The sequence below is a fragment of the Cygnus olor genome, chromosome 2 (assembly GCF_009769625.2).
Source record: "Cygnus olor isolate bCygOlo1 chromosome 2, bCygOlo1.pri.v2, whole genome shotgun sequence".
Lineage (NCBI taxonomy): Eukaryota > Metazoa > Chordata > Aves > Anseriformes > Anatidae > Cygnus > Cygnus olor.
The window spans coordinates 152,803,353-152,829,262 of NC_049170.1; the positions used below are offsets into that span (position 1 = coordinate 152,803,353).

Consider the following 25,910-nt stretch of genomic DNA (forward strand, 5'->3'; position numbering starts at 1 on the left):
CTCCTAAAAATTGTTTCACTGTTCTTGTTGGAATTGCCTCTCATCCTTCTGGCTTTATCTGTTGCATTGTGACTGCTGCAGCTATGAAAATACTTGCTAAATCAACCACATCGCGCCATTCTCATGTCTGTAGACAGTGTCTCTGCTGCCGAAGTTTTGAGGTCTAGACAACTTGTTTTTTCTTCCCACAGAGTGGCTTAGTGGCCTTTATCATTCAGCAGATTTTTCAGTACTTGGATCTGATCTTGGAAGTTAGACGTAAATGTACAAAGCACCAAACTCAGAAGCATCAGAAATCAGCTTTACGTTAAGCAAAATTAAGCTCAGACTCAAAAAAGTACAAATCTCTTTTTGGAACTGCATGTGCTGCAATGGGATGGGCTCTTTCCAGAAAATGTAATCTAGCAGATAAATCCAGAGTCTGTATATGTAGAGAAACCTTTGGTGCTCTGGGGGTTCAGATAAACACATCCACTTTTTAAGCAAATTCATCCATTCATTCAGCATACTGTCCCACCACAAAAGACACTCCAGTGTCAGCATGCCTATTGCTAGCTTTTTAATACAGTAATTCCCTGGCAAAATTCTGTAATATGTTATTTAGGAGTTCTGAGATGATAACAATGCTTCCTTCCTTTATTAAGATCAATGATTTATGTGTATTTTTCTCATTTAGCATGAGATTTCAAGTTCTTAAATTTATTGTCTGCTGCCTCAGTTTTATTTTCTTCCATTGGCACAGCCATAGTGCAAAGTAGAACTTTGCGTGTATTGGGAATAAACCAAGTGGAAAAGACACAGCAAACTCCAGGATACTTTTGCAAGTCACACGTATCTATAGGACATTTTTGGTACAAAAGGGGATAAACTTGGCAGTTTAATACCACTAGGAATTAAGCTTTTTCCATATGCCCTGATTTTCCTGAAAAGAAGAAAGAAAGAAAGAAAGAAAAGTGTTCATCTGTTTTTCACATGCTTTCCCCCATTTGTCTGGCAGGACTTTGTAATGTGAGGAGACACAATGAACCGAATGTATCCCCAGAACTGCAGAGTTCACACCAGGCCTTACACTGGCTCATTAGATTTCTATAAATATCTAGCTATCCTTTGATATATATTTTTTCACCCTGCAATCATGTACCATTTCCTTTTTTAAGATGGGTGGTTATATATAATTTATTCTTTAATATTTTTGCTTATCTTCAAAATGAACATTTCAGTCCAGGCAAAATGCGCTGCAGTGTTGGCAGGGTGCTCCTCCTGACATTGTTGAGATGGTATCCGTTAAAAGCTCTGGATACTTGATCTCTATCTGCAAATCTGCTAGTATTAATACAAAGAGAATTTATATGAGCACAACAGCAGGGTCTGATGTTAAATTGTTGTCTATGAATTTCACAGTTTTGGATTTTGCCACCTGTTTGCTGTATACTGGATAACTGACCTGCAGAAGTGAATCCTGAAGTGAAGTAATAATTCTCCTTCAAAGGGAACTCACTTTAGTGTGAACAAAATGGCAGGGCCTGGCTCTCAGCTTCTCCATGGTTTATCTTACCAGTCTGCCATAGGGCTACATCAGAACTGTGAATCTGTTTCTAAAAATTATGACATCCCTTTATATACATATATATATATATATATATACACAGAAGATTTGAAGCAATACCTTTGCATTAAGTACTAGTTCCATGAAGTCTCCAAAGCCAAGACTAAATCCTTACATGTAATTACATTCACTGTTCTTATTAAAGAGACCTGTTGCTTGAAAAGTGACTTTTTTAGTTGACATTAGTTTTTCTTCCTTAAAAACAGTTTAAGAATCCCTTTTTCTATTGTCTTTGCAGTCCTTCCCTTTACCAAACTGTCCTCTACCAGTCATTGGGCTCTACATTTCCCCATTTAGAGCTGATGCCGATGAGTCAACTACGTGGCACCCTGGAGTATTGGGAGTTCAGTTTGGAGCAGCTCAGGAAAGAACAGCTTCCTTGCAGAGCTAGCAGGGTACCACAGCTAAGCTAGACATGCTTATCTGTCACTTTTCTCTTTCTCCCACTCCAACAAAAACACCGTCACTACCTGGTGCTACCTTGAGATCTCTCTGTCTGCTCAGAAATCCTAGATGCTACCCAGAATACTTGTTTGGGTTATTCTGGCCACTTTGCACTCCTCTCTGGTACTAATAGATGATGATCAGAAAAGTTCCCGTGATATTTTCCGTCTAGCTGCTGTTTAGATCTTTCACAGCTGTCTTAACTCACTACTGATACTGGACAGGATATGGTACCACCAACCAGGTACATTGAAAGCAGCCCATCAAACTGTGGAGTTCTGTACCACTTTGTGCTCTGTATCAAACCCACTACAGTTGTACAAATAATTTTATTCCTATTAAGATCTCAGTACAGGAGTTTACAGAATTTTAATCTGTGCCATAACTTTATAAGATTTTACCTCTAGAAACACCTGAGAACACCTCTAGAAACTCTGAGAACACAGATGCATTTGGGTGGACACCCTCACTCACAGCTCATTTTAGATTTAGAGATAAAGTCACCCTTGATATGACTTCCTTAAATGGGTAGGTTTGTCCCTTCATTCCATCCATCTTAACTAGTTTCATGTCATCTTTCTATTCAAAAGTGACTTTTTATTGAAAAGATAATAGCTCCTTTAAGTACATAATACCTTTGCTGCAATGCTGATGTTAAATATTGCTGTAATATATTGGGCCAAGCAAATTATTTTTAAAGAAAAGTTATTAAACTATGATCTTGCTTAATCCTTCTATAAACATTTGGGGAAGAAAAATATGCTTTAATCTTGTTTCAGTTCTGCATTTTTTTGGTGAATAATCTGTGAATAATTCACTTTCCAGATGCAAAGTATTACTGAGGTATTATGATAAGACTAAGGAAAATACTACCAAAGATGTATTTCATTTAGAGGGTTGTGTGTTTGTTTTTCAAAATAGAGGCTTTGAGGAAAGGGTAGTCCCATCACACATAATGTGAAGGAGTCATCTTGGTTCCAGTCCACCTGACCACGATGGCTTGAAATACAAGGCTTGTTCTGTGAGAGGCACTATCTGGGTCATATCAGTGCTGCTGCATTTCACATCCAAAGATAAAATAGTTTCAGTTGTGCCACCTTTCAACAACAACCTCTGCAGCCACTGCAGATGAAATCCTTTTGAGTGGATCTGGGATTTGTTTGTCTCTGCCTCACAGACATCTGTTCCTTCTCCCAGGTCCCCTGGCCCTGCCTGCCTTCATGTAGCATTTAACCAAGTAAATTGGATCTTTGTTTAATTGCATGATACTGAAAACACAATTGGACTCCAGACCACAAATATCTTGCTCTAAGTTGTGGTGCAAAGCTATATGTTGAGCATAATGTAGTTTTAATTTTATTAACAGAAGTTGTCTGCTCTTTTTCTGCAGGACTCCAGTATATTGAGTTGCGTAACCTTTGCTACTATGTCCTGCAAAGGTTGTTGTCTTGCTTGGCCAGTCTTGTATTTGAATTGTTAAAATATTACTTATTATTTGTGTTAATCATTAGCTGGAAGTAAACAACAATGGTTCTTTCTTAAATCTGAACTAGGCGATTATTTCAAGCTGGTTTGACTTGACTGCCATACAAAACTTGGAAAGAACAGACTGCGTGAACCAAAACCACCCACCCAACCACCACAGAAATTAGATTAAAAGTACCTCTAAGAGAAATCTTCATAAACATCTCCTATTACGTCTTTCCTTATCCAAAGACTTGGGGCAGAATCCTGGCCCCAATGAAATCAATGGAAAAACTCCAATTGCCATTAAGAAGGGCCAAGATTTTATTCCAAGTTTGTGAAATAAACCATAATTAACCTTCCATCATGGCTGCCAGATTCCATGTCACCATTTACTTCTGCTTTTTGAATTTAATTTTAGTGAAAATCTGTATAACCAAGTACAACCAAAATCTGAATAACTAACTGACTTTTTTGCTCTATCACTTTCTCTTACATGCCTAGTTAATTCAGCAAAGGTGCCCTGCTGTCCAAAATTTCCTCTTATAACATATGCTGAAGACCCTTTACAGCAAATTCTCCATGTTATTGATTGCTCTTCTTTTATGTTCTGATTTGAAGAAGCCCCACAGCTCAGAACATTGTAATTAATGGTTATTAATTATTTTAAACTTTGCTTTATTCCTTGAATTAAATTAGCTCTGTTTCTCCCCCAAATACATAAATGATGGTTTTAATAATCTTTATATAAATATATTTTTTTAGTTCAGGTCTGGAGCTCTTGCTTGATGTTCAGTATGCATTTGGACTGCCATTCTACCCAAAGTATGACGAGCGATTTACTCTGGATGAAAAGCGCCTTTCCTTGCAAATTATGCAGTATATCTCCAATTTTGTAAACTCTGGGTAAGTATGTGACATTTAAGAGTTGCTATGGTTGGGGAGGGGGAAAGGAGTAGAGAGAATATAGGTCAGTTCCTGCCCTTATTCAGGTAGTCTCCATTTCCTCTGGCAATTTGTACTCCAACTGAGGAGTCTTTGGTCAACAGTGTTGGAAAGTCATGGCCAAGATGTCAAGCAGATACTGAAGATAAGTAGTATGTTTTGTAGCTAGAAGTAATAGGAAATTTATTTCCATGGAGCACATGCAAATTCTGTTAAAATGTATGAGGGTCACAAAGGCCTCAATGTTGTTTCCAGAGCCTAGTTCTAGGACCCCAATTCTGAAGTATCTGGGCTGAGAGTTCCCTTATTCCCAAAAGAAGGAGGAAAGCACATGAAGACACAGTGACCACTTTGCCAACTGCCTTGAGAGTAACCCTCAGCTTTACTGAGTAGTGGCCATACTTGAGAGTAAGCAGTATCTCTGGAAAGCTACTGTGGGAACTACAACTTTACATGCTCTTTGGATGACCTTGGGATGCTCTGTGACCAAGGGCTGTTGAAGGTGCTGATGATCCTGTGTCTATACAGGCTCTGTGTACCTTAGGAAGTGAACCAGACTTAACAAAAGGCTGTCAGATGAGACACCGTGAACAATTCACCAGTCAGGGCTGAATTTGAAGCCTGTTGGTTTTTCCAGAGACTGGATACACATTTCCTTGACCCAGCTGATCTCCTTCTGCTTTCTACTGTTCACATCATTGTTTTCTAATCGTCATTTCTCCCCTTCCCTTAGAAATCCAAACTACCCTCACAGTTTCTCGAGAAGAATGTCAGGGTTGATGCCACCCTGGCCAATGTTTCTGCCAAATGATGATGGTGATAACTACAAAGAATTCACCGCTTCCTTGCCAACTCTTAAAGGATTAAAAAAAGAGGACTGTTCTTTTTGGTCTGATTATATCAGAAGACTGAAAGAATCCACAGGTGAGCAAAGTGTTTTCCATCATTAAATAAAGATAGATTATTTGTTTAGTGTTTTCTTTTGTCTGTATTCCCATTAACACTATAGTTATGTCAGCGTGAAAAAGACTTCATAGATGAAACAGCTTACACTGTCCAGGGTATATGTTTGGGACTATACTAACATGGAAAGCATGCAATATTGAACATATTTCTTTCACAGTAGTTAGTCTGTAATAAAGTTTCATTGTCCTGGAGTTAGAGCTAGAGAAGTCTTCCTGCAGTGATTAAAGTGATAAAGCCATACCTTCTTATAGTTTGCTCCCTATTTGCAGTCATAATATAGACTTTGCCTAAACTAGAAGACTGGCCTCTTTTGTCCACTAGAAGCAGGTAACACAAGAATGGTGAGATTTAGATAACTGAGAAGGAGCACAATAACTTCTATACACTGCAAAGTTGTAACTGAGGCTTTAGATATGTCTTAATATGGATTCTGCATGTCTTGATTTCACACTAGATAAGTTCCTTTGGATTTTTTTTATAGTTGTGCTGGTTACACCCCTCGTAGTTCTCCTTTGTATCCATAAACTTCCATGCAGCTGTGAGATTTCTTCCTCCATTTTTTTTTTTATTTCTCAGAACAGTAGGACTCACTCAGTTGAGATTTCAGTCTGCTGCCCTGTACTGAACTCTCAATTTATTTTGGTAACTAAACTTCTCTTCATGACTGTGTGGGTCGTTAATAAATTTGGATAGCCTCAAGAAAAGCAAACAAAACTATCCCTTTTTGGCAGGCTCAGATTTGTTGAGCTGTTCTTGAAGGTCTGCAAGCTTACAAGTGTTTTTATGTCCTAAGGACTCATCTTCATAGTGAACACAGTCCAGATCCTTTCTGATTTGGGAGGGCAGTTGCATTTTGGTGAACAAAATGTTCTCTCCAAGACAATGAGCTGCCCAGGCTATCTCTGAATCATCTCAAATGGACTGAGAATGATGTTTAAGTGACATAAAACTATAATGTCTCAGAACCATCAAATTAGTGCTTCCTAAACAAACACAAAGAATAAATGTTCTTTTTCAAGGGACAGCCTAAATCATCACTTGTGGTCTTTCTTCAAAAGTGAACTAAACATTTTACTGCAGGCCTTTTCATCAGTTTCTTGGTATCCTTCAGTGTCTTTCAAATTCAGAGGGGCCATTTTGATCTCTCCAATGGCTTTCTCCTGGTCAAGATATTCCTAGGTTGTAAACCTTCACTCTGATTATTCAGCGTTAAACAAGGTTGAAATCTTGTTCTGATGCTCTCAGTAGAGCTTCTAGATATTTTGGGACTTAATTTTCCAGCATTCTGCTTGTGTAATGCTAGTCCAAGTTGAAGTCCCTGAGCACCACGGACAGAGGCTACTCTCAAGCCCTTACAGGAAATCCCCCCAAAGGTGGGAAAATATCTACCAGGGAAGATTGTTTTTGAGATCTAGAAGGTTTAAAACTGTCCAAACTGGCATGAGAACACAAAGACATTTGCGTATGGGTCAGTCCAAAGCTCTGTCTGGCTCAGTATCCTGCCTTCATCAGTGATCAAAGCCAAATACTTAAATATTGAAAGATGGAGAGAAAAAAAGCACACTGAAAGGGCTCACAAAAATGAGTCAAATTTTGGAAAACAACACATACAGTGTGAGATTTATGTACTACATATTATCAAGGAGGTTTAGAAAGTACATGTCAACATGTTATCCTGCAAGCAGAAGTGAGTACGCCCTGCCTGCTCTTCAAGCCAGTGTTTGCTTGGCCTCAGCACCATGGTAATGCAGCTACAACAGTTCACTTCTATTAAATTCCATCTCATAGCAACGTTGGCTTGTCACTTTGCTTCTATGGTCATCTTCAATCTTATCTTGCCCTGGAATACTGAAACTTCTCCTATGAGTTCTGCTTAAACAGGCATCTCATCAAGTCCATTTCAGCTCAAGACCTCAGTACAAGATGGGGACTTAAAGAAACTCCTGATGTGGGCATCTGGGTAATACTTCAAGCCCAATTCCCTATTAAAAAACAACTCCTAATGTCCATCAGTTCAGCTAGCAGAATTGTATGAACTTCAGATGCTGATTGCTGAAAGCCCTCAACTTCTTTTTGAGAGGAGGTTGTGCTGAAATTCATGTCAAAGGTGTGTCAGCCCATCAGTATGCAAGTATGGGATCACTTGCATTGATCCTATAAATCACATTCAGCAGGAATGGACAAATGGGATTGTAAAATGTGTCCAAGTTAGTTCAGTCAGGAGAAATAAGGTCTTCAGATTTTTATTATTATAATTATTTTAAATCACTATGCATCATTTTCCTGTACAAGGGGTAGCTTGCTCTACCTCCCTTCAGAGCTGAGGAACTGCATTCTGTCTTTACATGAGTGCTCCAGACTTTCTGTTCCTGGAGTGCTGCCAAGCCATCATATGGGACCCTTGCTTTACGTTGGATGATAGATTAGAGACAGCAATGCTGCAAACCATTTTTGGCTGATGCACCTGGCACCTGGCACTCTGTCCTGAAGGGGGACTACTTGGCAGTCAGATACTATGAGACCAAATCTAACGAATACTTACTGGAAAAATGAGCAGTTTCCTGCCCTTCAATAATTATAAATCTCTGTGATAGTGTTTTGGGCTGCATGATACACTGTCCAGTCTGACCACTCAGACCCAGTTGTTGTAGGCTGCAATTTGTGGTCTCACACCAAATAGATGATGTCCACAAGCATGGCAGCACGAGGCACTGCTGATAAAACAAGCAAGGTTTCACATCCAAGTGCAAAGCTGTAGAGAGTCTGTTCTGATACAGTCTCAACCAACTGTGATGATTCCTGTTTTTTCCATTTCAACACTTCCTTCAAATCAATATATTTCTAGCTTCATATATTGCCTGTAATTTATAAGCAAAAAAAAAAAAAAAAAAAGTAATATATTTCAGTAAAATGGAGATGAACTGGATGAGCTGGTGGCCATAAAATATAACTGCAACTGATGTTTCAAAAACTTGATCCTTTATTTACTACCATGTGAAATGCCTTGACTTAAAAATGACAAATTAGGGATGACTAAAGGCTAAAAGCACCATATCTTAGTCCCTAGGTATCAGTCCAATAGAAAAGTGAGCTACACCCAAACTCCTAAATTCAGGTATCTGGACTAAAACATCTATTATTTAGAATCTCTTGTACAGATGAAGTTACATGGTTTTTAGGTTATTCACTGCTAGATCTAGATTCTGTTGTATATATATATCCAGCTAAACTGTTACCTGTAATTTTCTTTCCATTATGTAAAAATATTGTTCAAGGTTAAGTAGGTGTTTCATTATGCGATCAGACTGTAATATTTAATGATGGAATGTGTCATTTATTCCTGGCTTATAATTGAAATAGATGTTGTTGTAATTGAAGGTAATTTACCAAAAGTAATTTCAAAAATGCAATGATTCTTCATTGTATTTCCTGGCAGTGACTTTACAAGTTATGGGGAAAAGTTTGAATCTGTTTCATTGCAGATGTTTTATAAATCTGTTGAAATTTTGTCTGAAACCAGTTTGCAAATTTGGCAATTTGGGGGGCAGTTCACCTGGAGAATTATGAAAGCGATAGTGCTTGAAAAGGTTTGGATTTAGTAAGTGGAGTTCCCATGGTTGCATTTCAGCGTGAATCCAAAGACATGATTTATATTCTAAATCACGATGGTTTCCATGGGGATGATCAAAACCAAAAACAAGAGTGGCCATTGTGGAAAAAAGCTGTGGATGTCTTTTTCCAGGGAATGTGTTAACAACTTGAAATTCAGTTAAAAACAGGAACTCCAGAGTGTTTATGGATACTCAGACAGTATGTCTGAATGCAAAAATTCCCCTTGCATAGTGTGGTGGACTGTACTGCATAACAGTGAGTCACTTTACAAGGGGCCTTTCACTGCATCCCAAACAGGTTAGCTGGGATCCAATCCATATCCCTTACTCATCTAACTAGTATCTAAGTAGAACGAGTCCTCCTAAAATAAGTGCCTGTGTAAGCAGTGATGTCACTGTGGACAAGGAGATACCTTTAATGCCTCCGAAGTGAAATCTTGTCTGCCTAATGCATGTGCCTAAATGTAGACATCTGTGTCTAAATTACCCAGACTTGACCCCACCTGTACATTTAGAAAAATCAAAGGTTAACAAAATTGAAGACTTCTCCATTAACTCTAAGACACTATGTTTAGCCATGCAAGAGTCCAAACAAAGCAACAGTATTCATAGTTCAGACTTCAGTCAAGACCGAATCAGGAATGTTGTGGTTAGCATTCATCTTTTGCTCATTTTATTCACACCTTCTTTTTGGAAATCTCTTCTAGAAAACAGATTCCTTTAGTCTGAGGGACATCTGTGCAGCACTGAGAGCACTCTGGCTAGGTTACATTAAATAAACACCATCAGTACACTTTCTTGGCACAGTTTGGTCTTGTAGAGGCAACAGCACTTCTGAAATAGGGTGGAAGACTAAAATCACAGAACGCAAAGAGTAAGGAAGAAGAGGTCTATTAGAGATGAGTTCTTGGGGCTTTATGCGTTCCAGACAGACAAAAAAAAAAAAATGCTCCCCAAAATTTCTGCCTGGTAAGGAAGTATCAGATCAAACAAAAAGAAGAGAACAAGTCTTGCACAGGTGTAGTGCAAACTATCTTCAGTGGCAGTTACTTAAAGCATGCTGGAAGCATGATAATTAATTACCATTAGTTGATCTGTCTTTACCCTAAAGCATTTTGCAAGTGGACTGCAACTGAGAAAAATAGCTTCCTGAGCATTTACAGCTGTATAAAAAGGCTCTTATTAAAGTGCCGTTAATAACGCATATACTTTCTAGCTTGCTGCATAAAAGATGCTACATATATTTTAATCTTAATTATATTGTCTTTGCAGGAAGTGCAAGTAATGGAGAACAATCTGCAGAAAACAGCTCTAGTGAAGCCCCTAGTGAAGGAGTTACCTCCCAGGAGAGCCAGCCAGTGGGAGACAAGGTGGCTTACAGCAGATAGAATGTTACTGTCCTATTGGATGGGTTTGCCATGTAATTGTACATCCATACAACTGTGTCATACCAGATAAACAAACTTCTTCCTTTAGTTAACGCTCTGAACAAATAAAGTAGACCTTTCAAGAAAGTAGTCTTTCAAGAAAACTTTTGAATATGGCACAATGGATATTATTTTAGGTCAAAAGAAACTGAAATTTGCAAAGTGGAATATCAATAAAAACTTCAAAAATTAAGTGAAAGTTCTTGGACTCTATTTCTTGCCAACACACAAATGCCTATACATTATAGTACCACCAGCCAGAAAAGGATGAACTTTGAAACTCTGAGAAGTCCCTCAGTTGATAAGGATTGAATTTGCTCATATCTGTGTCATATCTGACTTGTTCCATTTTTCTTACCTTATCACAAGCTGCAGGTAGGAGTGGGACCATGGTTTGGCATTCTGGAGAAAATTAAAAAGCTTCAGAATAGGGAGGGATTGGTCCAGGAAGAAGGTTTTAAGAGGGACTTGAGAGAGTAAATTAAGTGTGTTCACATGAAATCAGGCACATGCACATGCTATATTCAGCTCACGAACACTTGTGGAAATATGTGTAAGACCATTTGGGTAAAACACAGCACACAACAGAGATAAGGCAAAGCTTCAACTAAAGTTTAGAATATCCTGTCCTTGGAACATTTATCTTTCGTAAAGGGAATGTGAGATACAGAATAGTTTTGGAAGTGAAAGGAAAAGCATATTGATGGGTATCTCTAAAAGCTCTGAAGGTAGTTTGGGTTAGGTTGTTAATCCATTGCTGGGATCATTTGGCAACAGATAATCCTTAACTGGCAGTATATCACACACTTGTTCATGATACGTGAGAAGAAATGAAGTTACGTCTGCCCTAAATCTAAGAGCAAAATTCCCATTGATTTCAGTAGGACACAAATTTCTTTTGCAGTGTTGAAAGGATTTAATAAAACAACTCATAAGGTTTTGTTTGGTGCTTGGGACCTTTGCCAGTGCATGAACTGTTAACTGCTGTCTGCCATGAACAAGGTTTCCAAGGATTTTACCTAGTTAGAAGAAAAACTGTATAACACTCATAGTTCTTATACTTGCACCCTGTTCAATAAACAATAAAAAGAACAGAAGAATCAAGGAGCTTGCTAACTTGTTAAGTACAAAAAAGTAAAGATGTGGTAATTAAACTATGTTGCCTGTTGTTATCTTTTTATATGATAGCTAACTGGCAAGGAAAAAATAAAAGATTTAAGGCCTTTTAAAAAAGCCCAGATCTTAATCATCTAGCTCAACAGAGCATGCTTTCTTTCCAGTAACTATAGATGCTGCAGTTGTGATTCCTTGGCCAAGGCTGGTTTACTTTTTCCTCTTTTGTGGCTGCTCCTGGAAATGGATGCCTGACAGATTCTATTTAAAACTTACCGTACCTTGCCAAAACCTCTTATATTAATAACAGGTATGAATTTGCATGCATTCAAATATGCAGTCATGCACACGTCTCCAGCTTCGGGAAGACCCAGAGCTGAGTTTCAGTTTTTCATATTTATTTAACAATAACATGGGTTAAAGAACTGTGGGTCTCTCCAGTGCTCTTAACTAATTTCTACAGCACCAGCATCCCTTGGCTTAACCCTAACAGTTCTGTAAATATTTACTGATATACATATCATGTTTATTGATATATATATATATATTTAATCTTCAGTAAATATGAAAATTTCTTTTTCATCCATTACACAGATGCATTATAACTCATCTAAAAGTATTCTGGGTCACTGTTTTCTCTCTATAATGCCTCTCCTGTCTTTCATTCCAGATGCTGAGGCAACTTCTCCCATCTAATGTTCTTTGTTCCTGCACTGTACTGTCCCCTAAAATCAAATTCTACAGAACACCAGCCAAATCCCTGTGAATTAGTGACATTAAATGGGGTATTGTTTGTGGAGAATGGGATTGGCATTGCCGTATGCCTGGCTGTTTTGTTACACTGAGTCAAGTAAGCACTTTGGGGAAAAATGGGCCATCAGACGAACAGTTTTGATCAATCAACCCAAAATCCCACAGCTACTGTTAAAGAGACATTGAAAGGCTATTGTATGGACATTGGGGTACTAAATATAATAAATAATTCAAATCCCCATGAACTGTAAGCATATATATATATATAATTTTTTTTTAATGTAAGTGGATATTTGCAAATATAATTGTAAATGAATAAGTGAGTTTTTTGTTATTTATTTATTTTTCCTCTCTGTGTATAACAACTTTGGTAGCATCATTCCAAACAAGACAGTTTTGCAAAAAGTAATTAATTTCAGTTCTAAACCATCAAATCCTAAATAAAAATAAAAATAAAAAATAAATTTAATAACTGTAACAGGAAATGCTCAACTAAACATTAGGGTCCTTTTCATAATTCTGTGAGCTCACTGTCTTCTGCACCAGAATATCTTAAAGCATAATGTACACAAAACTGAATACCATTGAGAACTAACTATTAAACTCAGCAACCCCAGTATTAATCTGCTGCCCTGGAGCTGGTAAACAGAGGACAGATTTAAAATACTTCATTACTGACTCATGTTTGTAAAAAACCAAACATATAATCTTTCCTCACTCACTCCAGCCTGAGCATGGATATGCCTCTGGAATTTGAGAAAATTTTCAGCTAGCAGCTCAACAGCTTGGCCTTATAGCCTCCTAATTACAGTCTTACCCATCTGGTAGGCTTGGTAGGTATGTATGACCGGACTCTTAGATCACCCCTCCTAAGGTATTCTGCTTGGTTCTCAGTTTGGTAAAGAACTTTTTAAGCACTCATTAGTAGCTGCCTGCTCCAAATCCACCCTGTTGCACTGAAAGCAGCTCTTTGGTCCATTGTCTCTCTCCCAGTTTTCTAGACGCATTCACACTCCTTTCTATGGTGCAATATATGTTTCCTCTTTTAAAAATGCAATATTTTTTTCCCTGTTGTCTGCACCCTTTCTTTCCCCTATGCTAGTCCTACATTCTCCATATCTTTTTTAACTCCCCTGTGCCACAGTGAATGTTGATGCAGGGAAATGCAGTCTCATGATCCCACGTATTCATCTAATCTCACACTTCACCATTCTTTCATCTTCGGTCCATAAGCTCAAACTTCTTTGAAATCTGAAGTGACTTTTGCAGCAGCACAAGTTATTCAGTCTTTGGTTTTAAATCTGCTTCCTGCTTTTATTATGGTTTCTCATGGGGAACCACACCAATGGAAACAGCCCCGTCAAATCCAATAGGGAGACTTAATATAAGGGTGGGCTGACTGACAGAGAGGTCATGCAATTTTAGTCTTAATGATACTGAGAGGCCAAGTCTGCTCCCACATATAATTCTTAGTGAGAAAATTACATTCTCAGACTATTTAGGTCATTGTGCTTAAAGCTGAAATACCAAAGTCTTCAGTGATCTGGTAGTGAAACAATACACAGAAGCATGCTGACTAGACCCATGCTTTCCTCCCTCCTGCTGGAAAAAGCTATTATTTATGGAAAGTGAAGGATCCTTTGAAACTTCCTTGTGAGCACACACACAAATAAACTAAGTTAATGCCAATTAAGTCATTTAATTCAAACTTTAATTCAAAGACAAGCCACCAGAACCTTTCAGTACAGAGCTGATTTATGTTACGTTTTAAGGCTTGGCTATCTAACCTACAACATTTATGTGATTCTTTTGCTCAAGAGATATTAGGCAACAGGAAAAAAAAATGTATTGTATTAGAAATATTTTACCATGCAGAGCTGAAAAGAAAACAACCGACTAAATGTCGACACTGGAACATTAATTGTTTTCATAAGTATTTGACACATACAGCTGGAACATCACGGTGTTTTCCTGCTGTTGCAGGCACCCACATCATATAATTCTCTTGGCTAAACTTAATGATTCAGTCTTTCACCACCGCAGCATCACAGCCAATGCTCTTTATTGTATGAAAGGCTCCTATTATCTCTAACTTGCTCCAGTTACAGTATATAGCAGTGGCTTATATAGTACTAACTATAGATTTATGGACCATTGCTCCTCCTCACATGAAGCTAAAAAAATAAACATGATCACAAAGCCAAAGATCCTCCTCCACATGGTTCTCATTTGGTCTTTGAAACATAGACACCCCCTAGCAGGGATTTTATATAAGTTTCAGGTGGTGAGAGAATTTGTTTAATAGGAAGTGTGATAGTCAGTGTTTTAAGCTTTTTCTCTTCCCATGATGTTGGTCTGGCCCAAAGCTGAGAGGTCACTAGTTCCTGCCTCTGCAGATGTGAATCCTCTAGTGTGGACTTCGGTCACAATGATGTGAGCTCCCTCTCCCAGTTTTCCAGCTGCCCAAGAAAGATGCTTTGATTCCAGCAGTGACCGAAACTCAGCACACTTCGTGCCGTCAAGGAGAATTAAGACAGTTTCGCATCAGGATTCCTGCCCGATTTACTCATACTTTAGGAGGCTGGCTGTGCTGATGGTGTGGAAAATGCCACGTTTCACAGCAGAGGCTCTAAGTCATTACAAATGCTGTTACATTGTTGTTTTAAGGAGATTTCTCTTTCCTTACAGTTGTTATTCCTCATGTGTTATGCTATCGTGCTACCAAAGCCAACATCTCAGTAGCTTATCTTGGCTGCTTCCCATACAATCATTCTATAGAAAAGCCAGTGAGGAAAAGTCAGCGAAGCTGATAGTATCTTGTAGGCCACTGGACTGGATATTTTTAAACATTACAGCTGTTTTTCAAAGCTGCCTAAGGAATTTTCTAAGTCAGATCCCACTAACCTGTAGGGAATTTGAATGCCCGGTTCCCATTATGGCTTTGGAAACCCCACCCTACATCTGTGCAATGGTCAGTGCTTATTCAGGAGTCTTGGCCCTTTTGTAATGAGCGGATGTCCACGTTGAAAAGCACCATTGCAACTGGCAGCTGTTAGAATTCCTGCTGGCTTGTACAGGGACAATTCAGCCTTTTGCTTGGCTTCCCTGATGAAGACTAAGATATTTAGCAAGAGAGATCAAAAGAAGTTTGCCTATTATTTTTGTTTCATGTGAGTAGTTGGCCAGTTTTCAGGGGTAGCTAGCTCTTTTCATGACAGTTATTAACACATATATACTCTCTCACATACAGGAGTAATGCAAACCTACATACTCTTTTTTGAAACCAAAATATAAAAGGAGTCAGTGGGGTTGCAATCAGTTTACAGCACCGTCACTGAAGGTAGTGACCTGGTCTGCATGTGTCCAGCAGTTTAAGAGAAACGAGAACCTAAACTGAAGAGCAAGGAGACTTGCTGTTGCTTTGCAGTTCCTCCCCCGTAGATCAATACATCATGTACATAAGCTAGTATTGCTTTTTCACACCAAAGCAAATGGAGTCCACTGGGCTGAAAGGCTAAAAATCAAATACGGTCAAAAAAACAGATAAAATGATTTGAAACATCCCTATACTATAATATTAATGTATTATTATAATAATAGTTTATATTACATTACATTACATTACATTACATTATATTACATTATATTGCTAGGGGAGCAAAGTCCTACCCACTGCAAATGAAGAGCAGGTTCAAGACCACCTGATGAAACTGAACAGGTACAAGTCTATGGGGATCAATGACATGCATCCCCCGGTCCTGAAGGAATTGGCTGATGAAGTGAGTGAAATAAATAGGAACTGCACATTACTACACCTGTTGTCCGGTCTTCAATTCTGAAATAATTAATAGGGAAATATTTCACAGAGGAATATTTTAAGTGCCCACTTAAGATAGAGGTACTAAATGAGGCCTCCCAGGTTATCCAGAGTTGTAGATGACTGCTCTGTTTCTTTGATTCTAATGCTGTTATTTCAGTTTTTCTTACAGCCTCCTGGGCTGTGAGGACTTGTGCTGTGAGCCAAGTACCAAGCCCCTTCGATGTGTGGGGGCCCTGGAAGACAGATGCTCTCAGGAGACAGGGTCTTGTGGAGCCCTTTTAAAGGGTCAGCCTGACAAATTGTTTCCAACACAGTCAAACGTACAGTCACGAGCCTGACTGCTTTCAAAGGCAGCAGAGGGCTGACAGGCAGATTGAGAGAGGTTAAACTCTTGACAGATGTATTTGCTTCACATCACTTGCACGTTGCTTTGCACTCCTTTCATGCCCAGTAATAAATATCTGAACAAGGGCTGAAGGTCTTAAATTTGGCAATGATCTTTCTATCAAAAGTTGTGGGCCTACCTTGCAGCCAAAGTAAGACATGCCAGCATAGCCAGAGGCTGTAAGCTACACTGATTTATACCAGTTCACTTGGAGCAGTGGCTGTGTTTATGAGGGACCAAATTATTTGCCAAGATGCCATAAACTTCCTTCCTGCTGTAGCAGCAATTGCTCTAAGAACTCTTTTCACAAACAGACAACACACAGCCCTCCACCCTGGAATCAAGGTCCAGATTTACACCCTTTTTTCACCTTAAGGAATATTTTAGCATGCTAAAAATAGACCTCTTGGCCCACAGTTAGCTTTTGGTAAGGCTGTTATGTCACAGGCCAGGGATAAATGAAGCCTTGTGGAATATCAGAAATATTATCCAGTTAACATGGTGCTTACACATGCCATGGTGTGTAAAGCAAGGTGAATGCTCTGTCTTCAGAACTTCTGTAACTGTAGAACATTTATCTACTTTTCATAAAGAAACAAAACAAAACAAAAAAAAGATAAGTTAGAAAATGCCACACTCCCACCCTGCTCTTGGCGCTGCCTTAGGTCTATAGTAGAAAAGGTTTGCCAGATCACTAGAACAGGGGCAGTTAGTCCTTGTAGACCCTTCTACACAAACCAGCTTGTACTAGTGAAAAGGCACTGTTATTGCTCATGAAACTCAACAAAACAAAACAAAACAAAACAAAAAAGCTCTTTCCATCTATAACGGTGCTTTTGCCAGTACTGATTTTTTTTTTTTTTTTTTTTTAAAAAAACAACTAATTCCCCAGCTGATTCTGCTTTAGTCACAGCCCCTGAGTCAGTGGGAAATGCTCTTCTGGAGGAGTCCTGCTCTATATCTGCATATCTGCAGCCTTTCTTTGACCTGTTGGGGCTTAGCTTTTGAGAACAGTTTCTTTCCTGCTCTCACTTTCTCCTGTCCTATACTCTTTTTCTACCTCTCTGTCTCTCTTTTTTTTTTTTTTCTTTAATCCCCAATTATTATGTCCACTCTCTCCTGTTTCTTCTCACTGTCCATATTCACTTCATGCAAGTCTTTTGCCCTATCTGCAATCTGAGCCCGTGGTGCAAAGCCAACAGTGGGGAAGCATTGCAAACTCCCAGAAAGGTACCCCTCTTCTCTCCAGATGGCTGGCACTTAGCAAGGAATCCAGTGCCCGGTTATTTTGACTCGTGGGGGGATGCTGTCCTTACCTACCTCAAACTGTAACAGAATTTTTTTTTACCCACTATGCTTTATAATTGAACAGTTGCTTCTCATTGTGCTGGGGCGGTGGGCAATTTGGAGCTATTCCACTTCTATTTTCTATATTATATATATATAAAATATATAGAAAGAAATAAAAAAGAATATAGTGTTTATATTATTAAAAGGTACTTGGGGATTCAGTTTAGTGCTAATTAAAAGAGTGGCATTCTGCAGAAATGGGTTGATTCGCAGCCCCAGGGAGCAATACTTAAGGGCAGTAGATTAAATCTGGTGGTAATTGTATGTGAAAAAATAAATTAAAACTTCATTGCAGTGGCATCTGAGACAAAATATGGTTAATTCCCACTCAGCATTTTCACCCATCCACCAGAGTAAATAAATCTGTGGAAGAAAGTATGCTGAGATTTAAAAACAAGCATCAATAAACAAAAACAACAAAACAAAGCAATCCTGCATCACAGCTGACATCAAAAGAAAAGTGTTTTTGTTTTGTTTTGTTTTGTTTTTTTGTCTAACACATTGGAGACATTGTTTGAGAACAATTTATCCAAGTGAAATTCTCACCACTTGTATCACAGCCAGATCAGGAAGTCTTCTTGCAGTTGGCCAGAAAAGTGTCTGGCCCTGGAAGCAGCCTGAATTTCTGTTCTGAGTACTTTGAAAGAAAGTAGAGGGTCTAACATATCTGAAGCCTCTTCCCACTGAAATCAATAGCAAAGCTCTCTGACTTCAAATCAAAGGCTTCCCTGATGAGTAGACATGGAAGAAAATAAATGTCCTGGCACTGCAAGGCCACTGAGCCCCAGCTATAAAGAGGGGCATGAGGTAGGGCTAAGCATGCCCTATGGCTAATTTAGAAATTGCTGGGGTACACCTCTGCAGCCCACAAAACCCTGCTGGCTGCACTGCAGACAGAGCCAGGGCAAGAGGTAAAAGCATCAAGTACCAGATCATGATATTTGATAACTAAATCAGGTGATGGCTTCTTGCAAGAGGAGGGACGGCAGATCCTCAGAGGCAATGAGAGGGGGACAGACTGCCCCAGGCGGAGACAGGGGGACTCTTCACAGCACCAGACATCTGTGCTGGGGAGGAGAAGCAGGACTAGGGCTACATGGGGTGCTCAGCTGAGTGCAGCCTTGCCCAGCACCACGGAGACTCCCTCTGTCAGCGCAAGCCTCCCACTAAGGGTATGAATATGATCTCATTGCTATAATCACAGTGGGGGACAAAAATAATTAGCTATTTGCTAAGGCACCCTGCAAGCATGACGTTCGACTGCAGTGCATGTTTCTTGCCTCTTGCTCATGTCATTTAAACAAAAGCTCAAGACAGCATTTTAAGCAAATCCTGGGCAGAAGCAGTGTGCTAGTTTCTCTTAGAAGAAAGTATATTTTATATATAAACTCATACACACAATATCTTCTCACACTAGTAAGATACATGTGGCATAAATCAGTCCCCACGACAGACGAAGTGTTCACACCACTCTTAGATGCACAGCTAACACCTCATTAATGCTCTGTGGGCTTTCTCATGCATCATCAGCAGCAGTGCATCTTTCACAACATGAAGGCATCAGATATAGTCATATATATTTGTTTTGCCCCAGTGGCCGCAGTCTTCACTAGGTACAATTTCTTCAGCTGTAATCTGAACCTGTGGAGCTAGTGGCATGTTAGGGATGTCATTTTTTATTACAGCTTTGGGGAAATCCCTGCAGACAGATGGCAGGTAGGATGAGCACAGAAATAACTTGCAGACACTGAGAGCTGCAACAGAACTTATTTTAAAATCCCAAAACACAGATAAGGGCTGTGGAGCCAGGCATTTCTCCACAGACACCTGTCGACTTTTCCACACCATTTTGCAGGGTCCTAACTTTATTAAGCAAAATATCCTCTGCAGAAAAAGTATTAAGTGACATAAAAATTACCTACGGAGTCCTGACTAAGGCTTGTGACAAATGAGGTTGCTGATGGATCCAGAAAAGTGTATGTCACCTCAGCTATTAATGGTTGAAACTGTCAGGAGAGCTTAAAACTTTCAAGATTGTCATCCAGTAGCTGGTGAGTCAGACAGTACTTTCAGATGAAGAGATGAAGGTTTCTTTCACTTTTCTTCTCTGCTTAAGGAATCCAAACATTTAAAGGTCAGAAATGCTACCATTCAGGGGTCCTTTGGGACTAATGGTTATTTCTCCATGAAGAAAAATAAAATGTCGATTAAAAAAAAAAAAAAAAAAAAAGGATATGGCAATGTACTTCTTGCATAAACACTTGGCTGTTTGAGGAGATTTTGTTGTGGAGGCTCCAGACACATATGAACCATTAGGGCTGAGGCAGAAGTTTTTGATCTACAAACCTTTAGTTTGAATAGGAGAATACTTTATTTGTTTCTGAAGAGCAGCAAACAATAGAAAATGCAAGTTTCTTTTTTTCTTTTTTCCTTAAGTGAGTGCTTCTGCAAGCAGCCCAACGGTCTTCATTTTTAATCCTCCTGCAAAAAACAACCCTTCCCCCAAAAGCAGAGACAAGCTGGGGCCAGGTGTTTCACCACATTATTACTCCAAATGTCTGGATGATTTCAACCATTTATAGTCTTCATCTACAGAGTGTTTTGAAATGTTTTCTCCTCTCAAAAAATATTTCTGTTGCCTCTTCCTGTGTTGCCTTACGTTGTTTACAGTCCCTCAAAACTAATCACTCTGAAAGGGAGGATGATGTGAAGTGATGGTGATAATCCAAGGCCTGGAAACATAGGAAACATTGCTTGTTTTGCTACCTAAGATCCTCAAAACAGATCAGTGATGACTGGTGAGCTACTATAATGTATCATCATGGATGCACAATAAATAAATGTGTGCAATAAGTGTATAAATATGCAAGATGGGTGCTGTAGACATGGCCTGGACCCATTCTTCTGGGGTTATGTCAGCATGCTATTTTTTTTTTAATATGGATAACAAAAATGAAAAATGTTAATTTTATCTTTTGCAATATTCATTATGTCTACATCTGAGACAGAGAGGTAGATAAAGAAGTGAAGACGCATTAAAGAAAGGGCAGTTGAAAGATATATTTCCAACCTGATTTTTTCTTAAAGGTCGGGCTTCATTTCACAGCCATCTTTCAATTTTAGGGCCTTTTCTTCAGAATCCTCTTTCTCAGGATTCCCAATTTGTCTGACTACTCTAGAGCTCATCAGCATCACTCAGTTCTGAATGTGTGAAATGTCATGGCGGCTTTGTTTTGTTTAGTGAAACATCCATCTCAGTTGTCCCTTTGGCAGAAGACCCGGTTCCACAGTTTGCACCAGCATTGAACAGTAGCCTGTCCCACCCTCTGAGCAGCCCCTCTGACCTCTGAGCCTGAAGATGTTCCTTGCCATAAGCCTCTGAGACACTCTCGCCTTCTTCTCTAATGTGCACACACCAAGATTCCTGGCTTGAGGCGTTTGGATCAGCTGCAGCTGCTAAGCTTTCTTGGAAATTCAACCACAGTTTCATAATTCCAAGGCATGTGATTATTTTTTCTTTTGCGTTGAGATGAGAAAACATGGGTTTCTGGTCTGCTCCGATGGAAATTCCACCATGCCTATAGCAATATGTTCCTTTTGCTCCCTAACCCAGAAAATGCAGGTGCTGGAGACTACTTGTGCTTTGTGTTCTTCTCATTTGGGAAACACAGATTTATTCTGGATTATGTTTAGTGCCTGCATCAGTGAAAAAAAATATATTTTTTTAACTAAGTTAAATTTGTATTTCTGCAAGAAGGCATTTTGTTTTTAAGTGTTATTCATCCCAGTGTGACTAACATAACCTGGAATCCTGTAAGCTGAACAAATGTTCCCCCTACTCCAGTTTTTACACAGCCAGGTTCAGGAAACCTTCTAAAAGAGATTCACTTCTGGACATTTCCCCTTGTCATCACATTGCTAGTGTTGATTACTCTACCCCATTACCTGTAGTAAAACACAACAGTAATCCTGCCCTGGTTGAAGTATTTTTCAAAATCTTGTGCCACTGTCAGATTGATTTAATACAGTGCATTGATAAATACTCAGTGCTCAGACTTTACTGATGCTATCCATTTTGGAACTGAATACCAATTACTCTTTTGAGGCTGTTAACAAATGATCAGACACTACTGAAGGCTGAAAACTTTAAGGCAGTCCCTCATTTTAACTTAGCACATTTCATTTGTTACTTCTGGCTGGAATTGAATAATCAATAATATGTGATCCTACGCAAGTCATGGGCATTTTAGATGTAACAGAGAGGCTCAAGAACACATTTGAAATTGGATGCTTTTGAAAACCTTACTTAATGAAAAGCCTAGTGTCCTTAATACTCAAGAGCTCACCAAGCAATCTCAGTTACAGTACCTCCTGCAAGCTGCCAGGCTTAGAAGAAAGACTAAATGGGATTTGTGATTGATTACAGAGCATGAATAGACCTGTTTGCAAATGATCCTTTATAAAAATCCTTCCATTCCCCAAGATCCTCTTGAACAATTCCAATGATGATTTCCCTGTTGCACTAATTTTTGTTTGTTTATCTATTTATTTCCTTGGGGAGATGGCTTAGGATAGTTTACCTTATTTTTCCCATTTTCTTTGTTTATATGTCTTCTCACCTCACAGTGGTATTGTTGATTTCTGAAAGGGTTGTCTGAGTTTCAGGTACAGTGAGAAATCACTCTGAGAGACAATGACAGTTTATCTTACTAGATTCAAACGTCACGGTTCAACATCTGACAAAGGTTGGCCTTACCTCCTGGACTTTTAGGCCATGAGAATGGAGATGTGTTTCATCAAAACCTCCATTTTTGATATGGCCACTAAAGCTTCTGAGTGTCTTCAGTTCACCTGGTCTCCTAACCTACCTTAGTGTTTAGCTAATCATAGGACTACATATGCAGAGTAGCTGCCATTAACACAATGGCAATACACCGTTATCACAAATTACATCAATAAATTTCATTGCAGAGACAGGACTGACATGACAAGAGGTGATGTAAACTATGAGTACATTAGAGGAAGAATCAGAAGATCAGTTAACCCTCACTCGATATTTATGCATATGTTAGCCTGTCTGTTCACTCATGTGTGGAATACTTTCAGTGACTTCATACACCACTGCTGACATAAATGACAACCACATTTCTTATGCATTGCCAGACAAAAAATGTGCACTTCATTCATTCATTCACTAATTCATTCATTCATTCATTCATCCATTCATTCATTCTCTCTAGTATATAATTCGTACTTATCCTCCAAATATAGAATTTCAGCAAATGCTGATGAATCTAAAACATTGGCTGAACTACCATTACAGAATGCCTGATAATTACTGAGAATCCAAGAAGGCTCAGGTCATTTTGTTAATACTGAAATATCCCCAGAAATTTAAAATTTTGACACATTTAAATGGCTTCTCTAAAGTATTATTCACATTTTTTTTCTTCTTATTTTGGAGTCTTAGTTGTTATGGCAATCTTTATTTACAAGTTATGAATGCAAAGTGTATTGCTACATCTACATATTTTAACTACCCTTCCTATGGGTAGTTAAACTACTTTTCATAGGGATTACAAAATGAGGGACTGGGCTTCCACAAAAATTAAGACATAGTGAGAGGAAATACAAGATCTCGATTGTGCAGAGAGAAGGAGATTTGGGGCCCAGGTCTCTGAAGGATCTTATCAGTGACTTGATGAAAAATATAAAACAGGTGTCTAGAAGAGACACAGTTTGAACTTGGATTCCCTTCAATTTAATATCTTCATTCTAAAAAATGTTTATGTTTCAGGCTTCGCTAGACAAATACACTTTCACAAGTTCCATCTGCCATCTTTACTCTCCGTGCATTTCCACCCACCCTGTTTGCATTAGAGATTATGTTTATAATCTCTTTGTTCAACAGGTTCTTTTTTTTTTTTTTTTTTAATCTATTTCAATGTACACATGGAAGATCTGCTTTTGTAGTGATTCATGAGCGCCGGGACCGCCCATCTGGAGGTTGTGACTGGCTTTGGTCCAAGGGCTGTCTTCAAGCTATGTCTGCAAACTTGGGTCAAAGTTCATGTTCTTTTCAGAGGACTATAATTAGCACTGCAGGTTTAGACAGGAAAACTGCTCCCTTTAGACCCAATTTCAAGGTAATTAGGGTTGCACTCTTTCACCATGATGCTTCTGTGCTAGACCCTGTTGGCCCCACAGTAATAATAACATCGGAAGTACCCATTACTGCACATTGTTGCAATTTGGTTTATGTGACAAAAGAAAGCATATGTTCTAATTATACCTCAGCGAGACGAGGAGAAACTTGTGGTAAAGATGGAGCTGAAGATCCTCTGCAGAGTTTTGGTGTATTTCTCTTTTCTAAATATATCTGTATACTGTAAGTGGGAATTATCTGCACAGGGTAGAAAATCAATACACTATCTTAGAGACATTTCTATCCTGTGTATAATGACTCTCCAGTACCATTCCGTAGGATTTGGGCTTTTTAAAGATGATGATATGTGTTACAGGAATTAATTTCATAAGTGAAATATGTGAGCCACATTATCAGATTCCAGAGGGCTGCAATATCCAAAGTTTGGCAGCAGAACAGCAATGCAACAGGAGAACTCACCTTGCATAGAGGACATGCATTGCCTATGATTGCCTATGGCTACCTCAAGGCTATTTTGAAGCCCTCTTTCATGTAGTTTGCTGCTCTGGCCTTTTGCAAAGGTTGGGATTTTCCCATAACACGTTTATACTGCAAGGTGATCCATGACTTCTTGGGCTTTGTTGAAGGCACTTAGGGTAGAATCAAGGTCATCTAAAATAATTAGATTATGGATCTGTTATGCATGTATTCCAAATAGCGAGCTAGGCTTCCTCTATGGTCAATCGCAGAGGGAAATTTTTCTCATACTAAGATAGGTGTTTAAAATAAATTGGCTCAATCCTCTATCCCTATCTTTTTTTTTTATAATTATTTATTCATTTTTTTTCCACTGACTGGACATCTTAACATTTTTGTGGTCACACTGATGAACTCTCTCTCTCTCTCGCTCTCTCTCCTGTGAGTGTTTTGTAAGAGACATAAGATTAAAATAACTGGCAATTGGTAAGAATAAAAATGGAAGGAGCATGATTTCATTAAAAAGACCATGAGTTTTATTTTTCTTCAAAAAACAAATCTTTTGCAAGGTTTGCCTGTTCTTTTTAAATAAAAGTACATTTCTAACTCTCATGAAAAGGGTTGAAAAGGGTTGCAAAGGCAAAATCTGTTTGTGTAAAAATGTGGAAGGAAAATAAGAACAGTCAAAAATCCTAAGTGCTGAGCAGTTTTAATACAGGCCTTGTCCTGTGTTTTTTTCATCATTGGTGGATCTGGGATTGCTGGTGAAGAACGATCAGAGAAAGACTCTATTTATTATAGCATGCCTATCCTCCATACTTTCCCTAGGATAATGTGTTGTTAAAGAGCAGCACTTGGCACATAGACAACAATCTCTTGGAGTCATATCTTTTTCATGTCAGGGTATATATGATATTTAGCTGACAGTAATTCTATCCATGGTTCCTGAGCAAATTACTGTGATTAACAAATACTCAGAAATAAGAGCAGTGAGATTCGAGCCAGGATTTTATAGGGAAAAATCATATTCAGCACACAGGAAAGAAATAAAAAATACAGAAAAGATCTTCTAGTACACTATGTCCATGGCATCATAACAAATATTATTTGTTACAGATGAATAACTTGCCCAAATAAATTGAAACCCAAGAAAAATAAAGCCTCTCCATCCCATTCCCCATAAACAGTGACACAGAACCAAGAATAAAAAAAAGAGGGCACAAAAGGTTTGCCCTTAACTGGTCTTATCATGAGAAAAAAATGCTAGAATATGAGGCTGATTAGATCCTTTCATGGTTTCAGTCTACATTGGACTTTCCACATTACGACTAGGCTTGTACTTTTGCTCTGTTTCCATGTCCTTTATTTTGGAAGGCATTACCTGCTTTAGTCCCAGTAAATCCC

The 25,910-nt window shown here is 38.7% G+C and overlaps 1 protein-coding gene across 1 annotated transcript in view; it reads left to right on the forward strand.

The window, feature by feature from the left end:
* TG (thyroglobulin) overlaps positions 1–10,652 on the forward strand; it is a 155,014-nt gene extending 144,362 nt beyond the window's left edge. Inside the window, exons 45-47 of the mRNA XM_040547274.1 lie at positions 4,280–4,420; positions 5,193–5,383; positions 10,309–10,652. Of these exons, the coding sequence (XP_040403208.1) occupies positions 4,280–4,420; positions 5,193–5,383; positions 10,309–10,424 (448 nt within the window). The 3' untranslated portion in view covers positions 10,425–10,652. The remainder of the gene's footprint in view (positions 1–4,279; positions 4,421–5,192; positions 5,384–10,308) is intronic.
* The last annotated feature ends 15,258 nt before the right edge of the window (positions 10,653–25,910 follow it).